General features: G+C 38.1%; 1 protein-coding gene across 15 annotated transcripts in view; it reads right to left on the reverse strand.

Annotated features, from left to right (window-relative positions):
- The window catches only part of Tenm2 (teneurin transmembrane protein 2), a 1230398-nt gene that overhangs the window by 852904 nt on the left and 360131 nt on the right, over window positions 1-17363 (reverse strand). For all 15 annotated transcript variants that reach the window (XM_030245994.1, XM_006533290.3, XM_006533295.4 and 12 more), the window contains one exon: window positions 5109-5384. In XM_030245994.1, coding sequence (XP_030101854.1) covers window positions 5109-5384 — 276 coding nt within the window. The remainder of the gene's footprint in view (window positions 1-5108; window positions 5385-17363) is intronic.

Below are 17363 nucleotides of genomic sequence, written 5' to 3' on the forward strand. Positions count from 1 at the left end.
GGACCTGTCACTAGAATGAGATCATCCATTCATTCAGGAAAACCAAGACTGCGGACCTGTGTCGTTTATTCTCGTGCCTATCAGTGTTTCAATCTATATTTAGCCCGCTCAATACATTTCTTTGTAAACATTGTGTTTGCAAATTTGTAAGTATAAGAAAAAAGATTTAAAATTATTTTATTTGCGATCAATGACCTTGAAAGTTGTTCTCTTTTCGTGTGTGTGTGTGTGTGTGTGTGTGTGTGTGTGTGTGTGAAACTTTGTTTTAAGGGATTAAAATAGGTTCTTTATGTTCCATGGAAACAATCCTTTGGTTTATTCTTTGACAGTTTTACATGTGTACAGATTACATGTTAGTAGATTATACTATTAAGTACATGCCCTTTGCTTCCTCTGATGAAGCCCCTTTCCTTCTCAAAAAGTCTCCATCCAACTTTCATACTGTGTGTGATGTCTATGTGTGTATCTGTGTGTGTGTCTCTCTGTGTCCATGTATGTGGGTTTGTCCATGTGTGTGCCCATGTGTATGTGTGTATTCATCAATCTGTATGTCCATGTGTGTCTATGGGTCAGTGTGTTTGTGTTTATGTGTCTATGTGTGTGTGTGTCTTTGTGTGTGTGTGTGTCTGTACCTTATGTATCCTGCCCCTTATATCAGCATTTCTTGTGTGTGCATGGGCATGAGGTAATTTACTGGAGAATGGGCTACTCGGGCTACTTTTCAGTTGGAAGAACACTGAAAGAAATACCCCTTCAGCCTCAGCAAACATTAACTGCTAGTACTTCCTGTAGAAAGGGGCAGAGCCTCATGCACCCCTACATGATCCATGTTATAAGACTTTATGCTACAATTGCACTGTTTTTCATAAAAGAGCAAAATTATGCATCTTTGCGATGTCTGCCACTAATAGAGAAGGTTTGTGTCTGATTTAGGGATCCTCCTGTAAATGTCACTGTGATAGAGGGGAAAAATGAACACATGGATCATGAAATACGAAAGAAATGTTTGTGGTAGAGAGAATAATAAAGTAGGGGTGGTCTTATGTGTGCTCAATTAAGGTGTACTCGAGTATTGCAGTTCCTTAGAGAGATAACTTCTTATTATAAATGAATGAAGCTTGCTTGATGGTAACATCTAAATTGTTCCCATTTTTAGAAGATTCTCCCTTGCCTTGGGAGTCATCTTTCTGGTCACAGTTAACAATAGGAAGCACCTGGCTATGTGGTACTCTACTGAAGGCACCGACACACAGCTATCTGCTTGCAAGAGCACTAACAGATTGATGCCCACATATCTAGTCCATTAAGCCTTCATGTGCCAAGAAGCAGCCTTTATGAAATAAAATAAAATCATGTCAACATTTCTATCTTTAAACTCAAAGTGAATTATGAAAATTACAAATCTCCGAACTGATACGTGAGAGAAATGGGTATTATTCTCATTTATTTCTGCTGTAAATGGAGGGGGCATGCATTTCTTCTTTTTTTTTTTTTTCAATGCTAGGTTAAGTTCTCATAATTTCAGAATTGGTATTATATAGACAAGCTCTTTCTCTTCTTTTTTGCCCTCTAGATTTCCAATAAAAGTAGCTATAACTAGCAGTATGCTGAAGACAAAAGAAGGAGAGAAAGAAAAGAAAGAAACCCCATGGATATTTTTAAGTCTCCAAGGTGAAGAAACTGCCTAAGGGAGTCAGAAATAAGACCAGATTTTTCCAGTGTGTGCGGCACTGCATCTTTAAGGAGGCAATTAGTTATTCTTGTGTATTAGTGACTGTCCCATTTTCTCCACAACTCGGGTGATGCAAAGAGCCTTTAAGAGGCCATATTTTAAGTGGGACATTTATTACTGAAAAAAAAATGTCTGACTCTAATTTAAAGTCCCTGGGAACGCCCTTTGTACAGATGTGGTGAGGTTTCACACAGTAAAACCTAACTGTTCTCAATTCTCATTGTCATTTCCAGCCAAGCCATCATTAGCTGCAAGCCAGAGTTAAAGTACCTGATAGGAGAGCCTGGACCTGTGGGTTTTATCTATTTAAAGCAATCCTGCTCAACCTGGCATAATGCTAGCTACAGACACAATAAGGAGCTGAGAATGAGGGAAACTGTGGAGCATCAAAAATACCTCAAAAATACCTCAATACCTCAAAAATACCTCAAAAATACCTCAAAAATACCTCAAAAATATCATAAAAAATAAGATTAGGGATGTTTGCAGTATGTTTGGGACTAACTGTCAGGCTTTTCAGTGGGCTATTTGTGTCTCAACAGCTCATGGGAAACTCAACCACCACTCATCCAAGTAAGAATATTGACAAACTCAGGGATCTTATAGCACAGGGTTTTAAAGGCTAGAAACACACTTGGAAATCAAGAGAGGGAAATAGGTTTCTAAAAAGCTGCCATGCCTTCTTAACTATGCTTAGCAAAATCATAATCAGGATATTGAATGAAGCCTCTAAATCAATATTGAAATGTCTTTATACCTCCAGATCCCACCTTGCAAAAGAAATTGCAAATGAAGAACCCCATAGAAAAACTTCCCGATCATGTATCTTTACAATTTAAAGGTGGACTGGAGGGCTTCTTCCTCAAAGCACAGACTCTCATAACTTCCCTTTAAGAGAGGCATACCTAAAAGAGTATTGATTTGGTTCTGAAGGACACTGTGCTTGTTATGGAGGAAGCCATTGCTGGGTACAAGTCTGAGAAATTAATGACGGCTTTGTGAGGGTCCATGCTGTGGTGTGGAACCGGTGGGCCACTGTCAATCTATATGATAATACATTCCCAAACTTCATAAAGTCAGTGATGTGAAAAAGCATTGATTTCTCTGTGAGCTAAGCAGAATGTGTCAGGGAGAAAGAGTGAGAAGTTTAGTGAAGTTAACACCCCAGCCTGCAGGGTTTCTTGCACCTCTCTTTGTGTGTGTTGAAGAATCCATGCTACAATTTACACAATCTTTTATTTTTCAGCCTAAATATGAGGGAAAAAAGGTCCATTAGATATATATACTTAGAAGAGATTAAAATAATTAAGATTCTTTGAAAGGGGAAAAAAAGGTTGTCTATATATTTTAAAATAACATCGCCTCGCTTGAATACTTCAGATAGCTTTAGATACCTCAATACATTTAGAATTTGCCAAGTGTACTCATCTTCTACGGAATGGAACTGAATAGCGTCGCCAAGTATATTTTTCTTGATTGCATTATAACTGGCATCAAAGGAAAAAAATCAAGATATTGTATCAAAGGATTGAGTTCCTATCAGTATTCAGGGACTTACAGAGACTTTCTCAAAGTGAAAAATGTTCAAATACCATGAATTCTAAAAATGCTGGATCAAATACCATGCATTCCAATAATGATGTATAAAATGGACTACTTTCTGTCTACTAAATACATAATTACAAACATTTCCCACCCACAGCAATTCTGGGTAAATTCAAGGCAAGTACTTTTTTATTTTTAAATATTTTATTGTTTTTCACATGGCTTTTGCAGGAATCTCTGAGTTTTTAAGAGCTATGAATAAATAACTTAAGAGGGTGGACAGTTTATAAATATGTATAAAAAGTACCAGGTACGTAATTCCCTGTATAGCTATGTGAATGGCAGCCTTGGGAGATTTTCTCAAATGCCTTACTTAAAATGTGTTGTGATTTCTTGAATTGCAGTGATTTTACTAGACAACTAAACTGTTTCTGTTTAAACATTATGTGACACACTCCGAAGTTTAAAAGGGACATCAGTAAATGAGTTTGATGTATATCTTCGCTGAAACTTTTAAAAGTAATCTCTTAGCCAATAAGCCCCTCAGAGGGTTGAGTATGCCAAGTCTCGGGATTCTGTTAAACATTCAAAAGGAGTCAAGTACAAAATTTCCTGAGTGTTCATATTGATTAGCTACGGGAATGGAGCAGTAAGACCCATCATCTCATCTCCAACACAGAATAAATTATTTTGAAATTAAAAGTAAACTTCAGTGCAACGAAGTGACATCTTTTCGAATATACGTGAATCACCCAGGAAATGGTGTATTTCCAACACAGTCATCAGATTAAACGGTATTTAGCTATGCATTTACATTCACAAAGTGCCGTTTGCCTGGAAATTCCTTTTTCTCTTTTCAGTGAATGATAGCACTTAAAGCTCCTTTAATATAAGTTTCTGAGATTTCACACAAACATTCTTAACTGATATATTTGTAAACATTTTAATGGTAATTCTTTAAGCAAACAGGCAGTCTATTCAAAACACACAGAACATTTGAGGTTTTCTTCAAAAGTCAGCTGTACCTAATTTGTCCTTTTCTTAAAAGACGTTTTTGACTAAACACAGTTCTGAGTCTCATAGAAATCCATAGCCAAACACCTTATCTCTTCAAGTACTTGTGCAGGCTTTCCCAGTATTTGCTACTTAATGATCAGAAATATTTAATTCTCCAGGTTTCATTAAAACTCACCTACATGCTCATGGATGGGCCACAGTGATTTGTGATGGAAGATGCTGGAAGCCATTAACCTATATAGGTACCAAGAGGGAAAGGAAACACAGAAGAGAAGCCTGCTTGGAAGACAAGACACTTCCTATTTGTCACTATTAAACTCTAGATCATGGGCTCCAAATTTGATCTTCAATACGGATATGAGGCATTGCTGTGTGGAAATGAAAGGTGAAGATAATATAAGGTTCTTCACAGAGTTTCAAGGGAAAGGGGAATAAAAAAAACCTAGGTTGCTCTTCTGGGGAAGGGAAATCAATACTGAGACCTAGGAACATGGAGAAGAGGACAGTCTCCAAGGACAGGTCAGAGTTTATCATGCTGCTTCTTTTACGGTGTTATTTACTTGCTAATAAGACCAAATGACTACACCTGAATAGTGGGTTACCATCAAAATGTGATTTAAAAGTTCTCATCTCCAGTGTGCATGCTAGAAGCGATCCCATTTGTTTTGCTCAGGCTGGAGAGACAAGGTCGATTTAAAAGCAAAGCAAATGTATGGTTGTATTAAACCTCTTAGAAACAAACAGAAACAAGAAGAAACCCCAAGTCTACAACACAGTGCATAGAGCATGGAAATGTATTTAAGAAACGGCCTACCATTGTCGTCATCCGATTTATTTTCATTGTCAGAGTCAGTCAGAGTAAGGGCCGAGTTCTCGCGGCTGGACAAGCCAGAGCTGCGCCTGGATTTTATCCCTCGTCCCCACAGTCTGATGGCATGTTCTGGAGACATCCCTCCCTCGGTGTCCGAGTCTGCATCAGACCCAGTGCTCAGGGAGTAGCCCTGGTGGAGGATACCCATGTCGGAACAGTAACCACTTCGGTGTGGGGAGGGCTCGCAGATTCCCAATTCTGCCAGGGTGAAGTTTGTCCCTAGAATGACAGCAACAGAGAGGTTACATTGTGGGAATGTTGGGCAAACTTGAGGTGTATCTCACAAGTCCAACAGGTGTATTTGGCTTTCTATGATGCACAGATATAGGCCATGGACATTGGCCATGAGAAATAAACAAAGGCATGCATTTCTTTAACACAACCTCAGACTTCCTTTCAGAGATCTGTTGTCATCTAACCCCACGGTGAAACATCAAAGCGCCTCACCCACCGCAATTAGTATATACACCAAAAATTTACTTTTGTATATTTTATTTGGGAAATTTTGTTGGTGTTGAAAAAAAATCACAATTTTTAGAGATAATATTATTGAAGTTTACTTTATGCATAAGGAAACTAAGACCAGAGAATTCAAATGCTTCTCTTGACTAGCCGTGCTGTGTTACCATTTCTTATTTCTTTATCGAGTTTATGACCATGGAGCCAAGTGAAGAAATGTATTTCTGTAGTATCAGTAGAGAAAAATCTTGTAAGTAACCATCATGGGGTGTGGGAGGGAGTTAACTTCTACATATCCTTTTCTCCATCATTCATTACTGGAAACTTGTGATACTCTAAAATAATCCACATATGTGGTACCACTGTTTTTAGCTTTCGTGCTAAAGAACATCCGCTATTTTACAAACTTATCATGCTTTTAATTTGCTTTAGACACATGAACTTTTTCAAATATTATTCATTTATTTTTATTTCTGGGAGTACACTGTAGCTGTCTTCTGACACACACCAGCAGAGTGTGCATCGGATTCCAGCACAGATGGTTGTGAGCCACCATGTGGACTCAGGACCTCTGGAAGAGCAGACAGTGCGCTCTTAACCTTTGAGCCATTTCTCCAGCCGGACACATGCACCTTTATTCTGAATTTTGACTTTTCTTTCTTCACTACCCAATGGACTGCAGAAAGGAAAGGAAACCATAGATATAACGTCTCTGCCGAGTGAGCCTTATTCACTGGAGAGTGAACCAGGTACAGATTCCTGCCACATGGGGGATGAATCCACTGTCCATGAGGAGGGATAGCAGTCCTTACTTACAGGGCTGAAAGCTGCAATATTCTCTAAGGGCAGTTTGTCAGCTGCTGTGAAACTCTCTACCCAGGGTTTTCCATTCCAGTTTTCATGCCTTGCCCTCACCATTCCCTTGTTACTGGATGCTAACACATGTGTGAATTTCATAGTCTACGGAAGAGAAGGTACTGGCTTCATATCCATCCATTGTCTGGGTTACAAGAACCTCTCTGTTGTTCTCACTGCATGCACTGTAGCAAGTGGAGATTGTTGTTTCATATCGGCCCGCTCCCATCTTGTCTTCAGAGTTAGAGAAAGGTATTTTTTTCCTGTTCCCCGAATAAATGAAAACAACCGGTACTCACATATACCTCTTTATAATTCCACACGTGATTATATGTAGCAATCTGTTCTCATCTTTAAATAGAGCATGCATTAAGGCAACTTTGCTTATAATTTTCCTTCCTTCTATTATTTAGTCTGAGGCTCGAGAACCTTGATGGGAAAGAAGTAATTATCCAAGGAAACGAAGCCTGCACTCAGAGCAGCTCCTGCATCCTGTGGCCTTAGTAAGCCCAAGCCAAAAAAAAAAAAAAAAAAAGCTACGGTGGAAAATTCATTACATCCCCTCTTTGTTTACAAAACATTATCAGAAAGCAAATTCAAATTATCCTGTCATACCCTACAACAAACTTGGCATCATGGTGGTCAGGTATAAATTTCATAAGATTTAACGTAGCCACAAATGGTAACAAAGAAAGAATATTTTTAAGGCTTCAGCTTCAAGGTTGAAGCTCCTTGAGCCACCAATGAGCACCAAAACAGACAACTGTGCCATAATCCATTTAAAGGGGAAAAGCATTCAAATAACTCCATAGTATATCAGGAGAACTGAAGATTGGCCCCTAAAAAGAAATTATTTCCTCAAGAAATTACCCTGTATAGAAATAATCCTCCCCAAAGACCACACCAATTGGTTGTCCAGTAACGAATGGTCAGCCCTAACATGGTACATACAAGTAACATTACACAGGCAGCACAGGTTATATTTATGAATATATATATATATATACATTATACTCATATATATATATATATATACACTCACATATATGCATGTAACAACATTAGCAAGAAAAAAAAAGACATGAATTTGAAAGAGAGAAAAGGAGTTTGTGGAAGGGTTTGAAGAGAAAAAAATGGAAGGAAAAAGTTAAGAATTATATTAAACTTAAGAATGAATTTATGAAATTCCTAGCCAAATGGATGGACCTGGAGGGCATCATCCTGAGTGAGGTAACACATTCACAAAGGAACTCACACAATATGTACTCACTGATAAGTGGATATTAGCCCAAAACCTAGGATACCCAAGATATAAGATACAATTTCCTAAACACATGAAACTCAAGAAAAATGAAGACTGAAGTGTGGACACTATGCCCCTCCTTAGAAGTGGGAACAAAACACCCTTGGAAGGAGTTACAGAGACAAAGTTTGGAGCTGAGATGAAAGGATGGACCATGTAGAGACTGCCATATCCAGGGATCCACCCCATAATCAGCATCCAAACGCTGACACCATTGCATACACTAGCAAGATTTTATTGAAAGGACCCAGATGTAGCTGTCTCTTGTGAGACTATGCCGGGGCCTAGCAAACACAGAAGTGGATGCTCACAGTCAGCTAATGGATGGATCACAGGGCTCCCAATGGAGGAGCTAGAGAAAGTACCCAAGGAGCTAAAGGGATCTGCAACCCTATAGGTGGATCAACATTATGAACTAACCAGTACCCCGGAGCTCTTGACTCTAGCTGCATATGTATCAAAAGATGGCCTAGTCGGCCATCACTGGAAAGAGAGGCCCATTGGACACGCAAACTTTATATGCCCCAGAACAGGGGAACGCCAGGGCCAAAAAGGGGGAGTGGGCAGGTAGGGGAGTGGGAGTGGGTGGGTATGGGGGACTTTTGGTATAGCATTGGAAATGTAAATGAGCTAAATACCTAATAAAAAATGGAAAGAAAAAAAAAACAACAACAAAAAAAAAACAAAAAAAAGTAGAAGAAAAAGCCAATAAAATAATAATATCCTAAATGTCTATTTGAAGACTATCTTCCTCTCCAATGCCAGTTTCCACATAATTCCTAGATTGCTACCTCTCTATTTACCATTAACACACCAATAAGACCGAGGCAAGTTCTGGGCCTAGCCTCCCTTAGGAGTCCTGATTTACCTCATCAAGCCGGTGAGTCACACACTGGAGAAGGAGGGGAAAACAACAGTAACAAGAGAAACTAGGTTGATCATTTATTAAATCGCTCAACAAGTACTTATTGTTCCTTATGTTACAGTAGACATTGTTAAAGTGGGGTTCTTTGACATTTACAGTGTAATCGAGAATGAGACATTAATCAAAGAATATATAAAATTGTAATCTATGCAGTAATAAATACCCCACAGCGGAAGGACCTAGAACCATGAAAGGTCACCTAGGGTCCAATTCTCCCTGTCTTCACAAGCTTGTTTGCCAGGTGCTCTTCTTAAATGGAGTGAATACATGGAAAGAAAAGTGCCTCTCTACTGAGAAATTATCATGACTGCTTTAGCCTGTTCTGGGTGTGCCCATTTTCTGTACATTGCTCTGTATGGGTTGATGTTAGACAACCAATGTTTTGCATCATTCATTGTACAACTGGCATCCTCACACACTTCTGCTCAGAACTAAAAGGGCTGTTGGGGAGATTACTACAGTAATAGCTTCCTGTTGCTTTGTAGTGCTTTGCTTAGTGATGGAAGGCTGATTTCAGTCTAATTCACCATGTGTTTATGTATTTATTAAGCTCCATGGCACGTTTGAGTGGAAGAGAGAAACCTGGCATTTTGTGACTGTCCAAACTAAGATTTCTGGTGGAAACCACTCACCCCTTTGATCTTTCTTTAGAACCTTAAAGAAAGAGAGAGTAGAGGCACACACTCCATATCTGAAGAACACGTGTTCCCGTACATCTGCCTCCTGCATTCCAGAAGTTCCTGATAAAACCAGGCATGCAGAACATGCCCAGCTCATTTAATTTAACTCATTCTCCCCCCCCTCTCTCTCTCTCATACACACACACACACACACACACACACACACACACACACACACTTAATAGTTTTACTACTAAATTGACCATTGTGCACCCATATAACAGAAGAATATGTGAGATTCAATATTTTTACAGGTGAATATTCAAGCAGAAAATATAATATTTACATCTGACATTTGGTAAAATTTAAAATACAGAGAGAAATATCATCTAAAAACCTATTAGGTCATTAAGGTAAGGGAATACTAAGTCTTTTAAATAACTTTTTTTAGTGAGATGTTTGGGCCTTCCCTTTGCACTTTTTGTGATCATAATCTCAGTTTATAACCCGGGTCTTCTTCTCAACACTCTGAGAGAGAATTCTCACAGCAGGTACTGACAGCTGTCCTTTGACCCACCAATTACATCCAAGGATGCAAGCTGGAGAAGATATGTCCTTGCATTATGACGATGGATTATATTTCTAAGTCTTCACTAACTTCTCACACTTCAACATAACCTTTAACAAGGAGACACATGTGTTTAGCTAATTCAGAATTATCATGCCATGGTAATAGCAGAATATACAAATAGCACTGAAAATATCAGCATTGGAACAGATTTTCTACTACGAGGGGCAAGAACATAAGAGTTGTCTGTAGGAAGGGGAGGACGCAATGCAGAAGAAAGTGCTTACCATTTAAATGCTCTAGTCTAAGACTCAGAAGAAAGTTACCCAGACAAATAGAACTGTTGTCACACTAGAACTTTCCCTAATGGCCAGTTATGACATTGGTTTCCACCCACCCATGGTCGTTTACTGTGTCTCCTCACACATCTGTGAGTAGTTACATCATCAGTTGCAAATGCCGATGCCAGAGAAGAAGACTGTGCAAGTGAGAAGTTAAGTCGTGAAGCTTGGAAAAGCGAAGGTTTTCATGAAGTCACTCAATGTGAGGATAAGAAAACTCTGGACTTCAGTGAAGACTGGAAAAACAAAATAAACCCAAATTAACAAGACCTATCGGACATAGTATTGTTGGGGTGTCCATAGGAACTTTCAAAGTGAATTCAGCCTCTGGACCTAAATGAAAAATCCCATTTATCTCTGCTGTTTCCGGTATGGACAGATGCAGTTCCTAGACATTACATATAAAACTTTGAAAATCGAAATGGGAGCCTTATGTGTTAAAAGGCTGGTTTCTGCTTGGTGGCAATAATGAAAAGTGATTAGATACTAACAGTACTAAGCTTATCAATGAATACTCCAATAATGACCTCCTATTGAATGATTCATTAGGATGTAGTGCCTCATTGGAAGAAATGGTAACTAGACTTTGAAGGATACATCTTGTCCTCAGACCTTTCTCCTTAATCCTACTCTTCCCACCCCCCATCCCCCTGTGCCTGATCTCCATGAAGTCAGCAACATTTTCTTCAACATTCACTTCTACCTTGATTTTCTGTCTTTTTACCGGCCTAGGAACAATAAACTAACCAGTCACAGACCAAAATCTCTAAAATCCTGTGCCCATGCAGATCTTTCCTCTGTAAAACCCTTTTTCTTGGGCCTTTTATCACAATAGAAAACCGACTAATCCAACACACAATGATTCTGAAAGGGAAATGAAGAGAGCAGAGACTGATCAATGTGCTTAGATCTGAGGTACTCCAAAGTAGTCCAGTTCCCTGGGGTTTCACTTCCCCTCATGCACCACAGACCTAGCGGTGTAGAAATGTGCAAGCTGCAGACACCAGTGGAAGCCGTCAGAAGAAAACCACAGATAGGTGCTGAAATACCTTTCTGCCTCCACATACCCAGTACTGTGCAATCAGAGACAAGTGTGAGGCAGAACACTTGTGTGTATCCCTGTCCTTGATGACGACAGCCAGCCTTTTCTCGCTCAGCATGTTGGTGCTGGGAGAGCCATGAGGGAATCCAGTACTCTCTCCATAAATTTCCTGTTCACTCCTAGCATATGGTATGTGTGTGTGAATGCACATGAGTATTTGCGTCCATGTATATGTGTGTCTGTATACATGTGTGTATGTGTGCATGTATGTATATGCAAGCATGTATGTATGCATGTGTACATGTATGTGTGTGTGTGTGTGCATGTGAATTTTCATGTGGGTTGTTGCCGTTGCAGTCAGGAGAAGTTTTGTAAAAAAAATAATAGCAGGCTCTCCTTGGTTCCTTCGCTAACCATGTTGATATCTACAGAGGCACAGAGAGGAGTTTGAAGACTCAGATTTTAGCCTGCAGTGGTGAGATAACCCTTTCTTGCTCCAGTCTCAACTTATGCCTTAGAGGGAAGCTAAGACATCCACCTCTGTTTGCCAGCCAACCCTTTCCCACAGGCTTAGGACCTGAGGAGATCCACTTAAAAAAGATCAAATTTATAATAAGGTATGGTAATGAACCAGCATAGCACAGAGTAAAAGAGATTTACTAATAATAAGAACCAGAAAAAAATGAATGATGACTAATAATTGCTTACATAAAAGGTTAATATGAAGCCCCTAGAAAAATTAATACATTTATAAAATGTTTTTTACTAAATTGAAGCTTTTCTGAGGAAAAGGATAAAAATGAATCAGTATACAACCATGCTGTACTAAATCCACATGCACCAATCATAAGTGCTTTTTTATTAAAAAAATGTGTGTTGGAGGTTAGGGATGTTAAGTAATATATAACATATACTAAAATATACTCCAGATCATTATTGATTTGTTTTGATTGATTGATTGATTGATTGATTTAGACAAGTCTCCTGTAATCTGGGCTGAGCACAAATGTAAGGTTCTCCTGCCTCTTCCTCCCACATGCAGGGGAGTTGTACGTGCCGTTTTATTTATTTAACCTTAATAAATCATGTTTACCACTTAACATGGACTATTGGTTCTTTTAGATGTTAACTCCATATTAAGTAGAATTTTCTGTGGTTGTTTATCTTAAAACAAAGAGAATCTCATGTAAATAAACATGAGTCACTTCTCTTGAGCAAATGTTACAGTCCACATTGCAAATACAGGAATAAGCATGGTCTCTAAAGTTTTCTAGGAAGGGTTTAAGAAAAAGATCAAAACCATAATGTTGTAGTTCTTTTTAATCATAGTAATAGGCTAATTTCCCCTGATACCATATTTATTGCCAGACAGTAAGAAAAATATAGCAATTAGAAGTGATAAAATATAATTTTATTTCTTTCTGATTAATCAAAATGAATTGCCAATTTTTTGCTTTGTTTCATAAATAATATTTAAATATGAGCTATTGTAGCTATGCATGAGTTATAGAAAATAATCAGTATAAATCAATTACCAACATTGTATGAAACATTGTGTTCATACAAATCTAAACAGCTATGCATTTGTGTTTGTAGTGATGGTGATTTTGAAAGACACTGAAGAAACTGCTTATGAATTCTAATGCTGTATGCTTGCATATACTAAAATTCTTCTCGAAAACTCTCTCTTAATGCCCTTCTAAAGTTCACACATTCAGGTATTTTCCCAAATGTTGACAAAACTGGTCACCAAAATCCCATGGCTTAAAGCAAATAGAAGGTATTTTTGCATTCCTTATCAGAAAAAAATTAAGCCAAATATTTATATTTCAAAAACACACCACAAAACCTGCTATTTTGTTTCACTTGTAATGCCTGAAAGAATAGGGCTTTGCTGCTTCTAAATTTTGAGCTAACTGTCTTAAGCTTTATGGCTATCTACGCATCCCCAGCGTTTATAATTTGTAACTGGGTTCATTCTAGCAGTCTGAATCAAAGCAGACCAGAATGGCTAGAATTTTCCTAGTGAGCAGAACTCTCAAAGAGAAATGTGAGAAGAGTATTCTGCCCTAAGGTGGTGGCATTCCCGTGCTCTAGCCTGAGCCAAGCCCAATTTGGAACCCCCCAAACAGTTACAGCCAAAGGTCTTGATCAAGTGGTATTTCATAATTAGAAACAAAATGCCCAGGACTAGCAAGGATTTCTGCTGATGAGAACTTCCTGATTGAAACTCCACTGCTCTCCTTAAACTCAGTATCAGTTACCTCCCCTGTTGAGGCCAGGGTGAATGTATGCGTTCATCTAAACATGTAGGTCACTCCCATCAGAGAAGCCGTGGGAGACAAAAGAAGGGAAACTGGAGAATATGAGTTAGCCGGGATGGTCTGGGTGTTCTGTTTGACAGCTGCTACTAGATCGGTTACATCTTGCCAGGGTTACATAATACAGCTGGCATGGTCCTAAATACATTAGCATGTAGTTTTCCAATTAAAAAGGACATTGGTTCTGTAAAATAGTCAGTAAACAGAGCCTGGAGTTGAAATGGGGGAGTTGGAATTGTGTGCTTTAAAAAATATTTGTTAACTACAACAGTCTCAGAGTTACTTACTCAGTTGAATCTCTATTCACTTATGTATAATCCTTACATAAAACAAAGCCTACCTTCACAGTATAGCACTGGATTACATCGTGTAGGCAAAAACGGTTACAGCATTGTCATAGAATAACTAAAAACTGTGTGTCTGTTATAATCGCCTTTTGGATGACGAAGTGTGCTCTGTGTTCCTTTATCAAAAAGTTAACAACACAATTTTTTTTCTTTCATTCGCTTAAAAAGAACTGGAAAAATTTTATGAGAAGGTAGCCATTGTGTCTGTTTCTAGTGATTTTCACAAACCACCCATTTTATTTTTGACTTTGGCAGATTGTTTCCCCACATTGGTAGAATGCCCCTTGTGTTACTTAGTACTTGGTCTTACTGCTTTTTTGTTCCTTCCATCTTTTCACTGGATTTGGTCCACCAATAGTTTCTTTTCTCTTACAACTAAGAAATATTCCCCTTTGCTAATAATATCTGTTTTTTCTGTCTGTTTCTTAGTTAATTAATCTATGCCTTTAGCTATAGAAATTATCCTATTGAGTCCATTCAGGTTGTGTCTTATGCATCTCAAATTCCATTAAGTATGTATTTATGTTCGGCAGTGCAGTAGTTTTACAACAACCGGTTCAACATTTATGTATATGTAAACATGTATTGTGGCAGATTCTCACTATGCAGTCCTGGCTGGCCTTGTACTCACAGAGCTTCACATAGATCCTCAGTAAGAATTAAAGGCTTGTGCCACCGTGCTGGCCCCAGTTGATATGGTTTTATTCAGACACCACTAACTTGCCATTTGTTTGCATCATGGAAACACACACCTTGTAATTTCTCACTGTGCTTCCTCTTAGATCTATTACAATATCCTTTCCATCCATCTATGGCTCTTCCCTAGGAACTTACATCTTCAGCATTATTCCATATTTCTGTTGGATAGAAAATTGCATCAGTGTACAACGGCTAGTGATCAAAGGGCATTGAGGTATCTTAAGTTTTATAATATTTATCATGTTTTATAGGGCATTTAGTTACTGTTCATTGGAGCTGTTCTGTTTTGATGATGGTTTCCCTTAGTGAATTTCTTGTTAGGTCTTTATTGATAACATAAATTTAGCTTTTATTATTTATTTCATAAATTTATTTATTTATTTATCTCTAATTTTTTCTGCATTTTATTTGTTCATCTTTTTGAGGTTCCTCTGGTGGAAATATGAACCTCTGATTTGAGAAATATACTATCCATTACATAAGCATGCAAAACCGTAACTGCCTCTTTTGCCTGTCACCTGTTCCACCAGTAACTGAGTAGAGACAACCCTGGAAGTGGTAGACTTCACTGTGAATTATCATCATTTTGTTTTTCTTATTGTACTGCTCCTCTTCCACATCCTCCTCCTCACCTTTCACCTCTGCTCTTGGCACACAGAATTTTATGTCTCTAGGACCAACTGATTCTTTGGTCAACTTGAAATGTCCATTTTTATTTCTGTTTGTAGTCTTGGTTTCTATTGAGCCTCACACACACAAGCACACAGACAAAGGAGTGAAGCCATCGTTCCTACTTTTGCTATAAACAATAAACTTTCTACAGATATATTTTCATTGGTTTAGTTCCAAATTTCCCTGTGCTTTCCTACTTAATCTGCCTTTTGAAGCTGGCCTAAGCCTTGATATTTAAGACTTTTGACAATCTGCATCTTTCAAATCGGTGTCATAGTTTACTTGTATTTATTGTAGTCACCAATATTTTTAAGGCCAAAATTAGGTTCTTTATTATATATTTACCCTTTCCTATTATTTATACTTCTGTTCATAGTTTCTTGTGGGTTAATATATTTTGATAAAATTTCATTGCTATTTTTCTGTTGGCTTTCTGGCTAGCCTCTTACACACATGAAAGTGCTGCTCTAGGGATTATAACATGTGCAGTATTTTATTCCCCTTACAATTATCTTACTGCTCAAATGATGCTAATCTAGTCTGTATGAATTTGTGAATTCGTAGTTGCAAAGTTTCTCAGCCATTGGCTTTCTTATATATTTTCGTACCTGTATTCTCTATTCTCTGCATTAATTAGTTTCTGTTCTGTCCCTCTCTCGGGGGGTTGCTATGATTTTAACCTTTTCTCTCTGTGTACTATATCTTTCTAAATTATTCTTATTTTCCAGTTAACTAATTTTCCCTTTGTGCTCATGCATTCATATTTTCTATACAGACTAAATAACTTTTTTGTTAATTTTAATGGTTTTTATTTCATTTGTAAAATTCATATTACTCGGCTATGTTGATCAGATTTTTTTCCATTATAATAGGTAATTGTTTGCATCTTATACACTACACGGTTTTATGACTTCAAAGGTCAAAATCAATCATTTATTGCTTCTCATGTTTTTAATGTTAAGGGTTTAATTTCTTATAGTCTTAATTTGGATCTTAGCGCATACTGGCTTATTTTAATTTTCAAAATCATGGGAACAGAGACATGCTTTGACTTCACTCATGGCCAAGCCATGTGGTCCTGTTGCCACTGACTGTGACTGAGTTTACTGTGTGACTATAGGCATCTTTGTTTCATAAAGTTTTCTAACTCTTAGCTCAAGGGCCAGACTTTTTATTGTCATTTTTTGTGGTGGCCCTGGGTCTCAAATGGAAGCCTACTGTTAGCTTGGAGTTCAGTGGTCAGACTTTTTTTTTTTTCCTGAGACAGGGTTTCTCTGTGTAGCCCTGGCTGTCCTGGAACTCACTCTGTAGACCAGGCTGGCCTCGAACTCAGAAATCCACCTGTCTCTGCCTCCTCCCAAGTGCTGGGATTAAAGGCTTGTGCCATCACCGCCTGGCAGTACTCAGACTTTTATTTATTTTTATTTTACTGCTATTATTAAAATATTACTTTATCTTAATTTGTATATGTGTGTGGGTGTCTGTGTGTCTGTATGTCTGTATGTCTGTGTGTATGGATGCCCTTTGTGTACAGGGGCCAGAGGAGGGGATTATATCACCTGGAGCCAGAATTACAAGCAGTGTGTGAGTCACTTTCTACAGGTATTGAGAACAGGAACGCAGGTCCTCTGCAAGAGCAGCAAGCACTCTTAACCACTAAGCTAATGTTTTAGTCTCACTTCTCAGAGATTTTTTTTTATCACATCTCAGCATTTTATTTTCAAAACAAGATTGTTGGAGGCTTAAACATGATATAAAACCAAGGATCGTAATGATCTTACTTTTGCTACTGAAAGGGCACAGTCAGTCTCAGATGGTACAGGCAATGTGTGTGTGAGTGTGTGTGTGTGTGTGTGTACAAATATATATTTTTGGAAAGCATCAGCCTATACAGTAGGCTGTACAGTGTGCAAGTCCTTTTTAATATAATATTTTTATTGATTATTTGGGAATTTCACATAATGTACTCTGATCACTTCGCAGACCTCTTAGATCCACTATTTTCCCTAATACTTGTGTCCAACACCCCACAATAAAAAGAAAAAA

The sequence above is a fragment of the Mus musculus genome, chromosome 11 (assembly GCF_000001635.26).
Source record: "Mus musculus strain C57BL/6J chromosome 11, GRCm38.p6 C57BL/6J".
Classification (NCBI taxonomy): domain Eukaryota; kingdom Metazoa; phylum Chordata; class Mammalia; order Rodentia; family Muridae; genus Mus; species Mus musculus.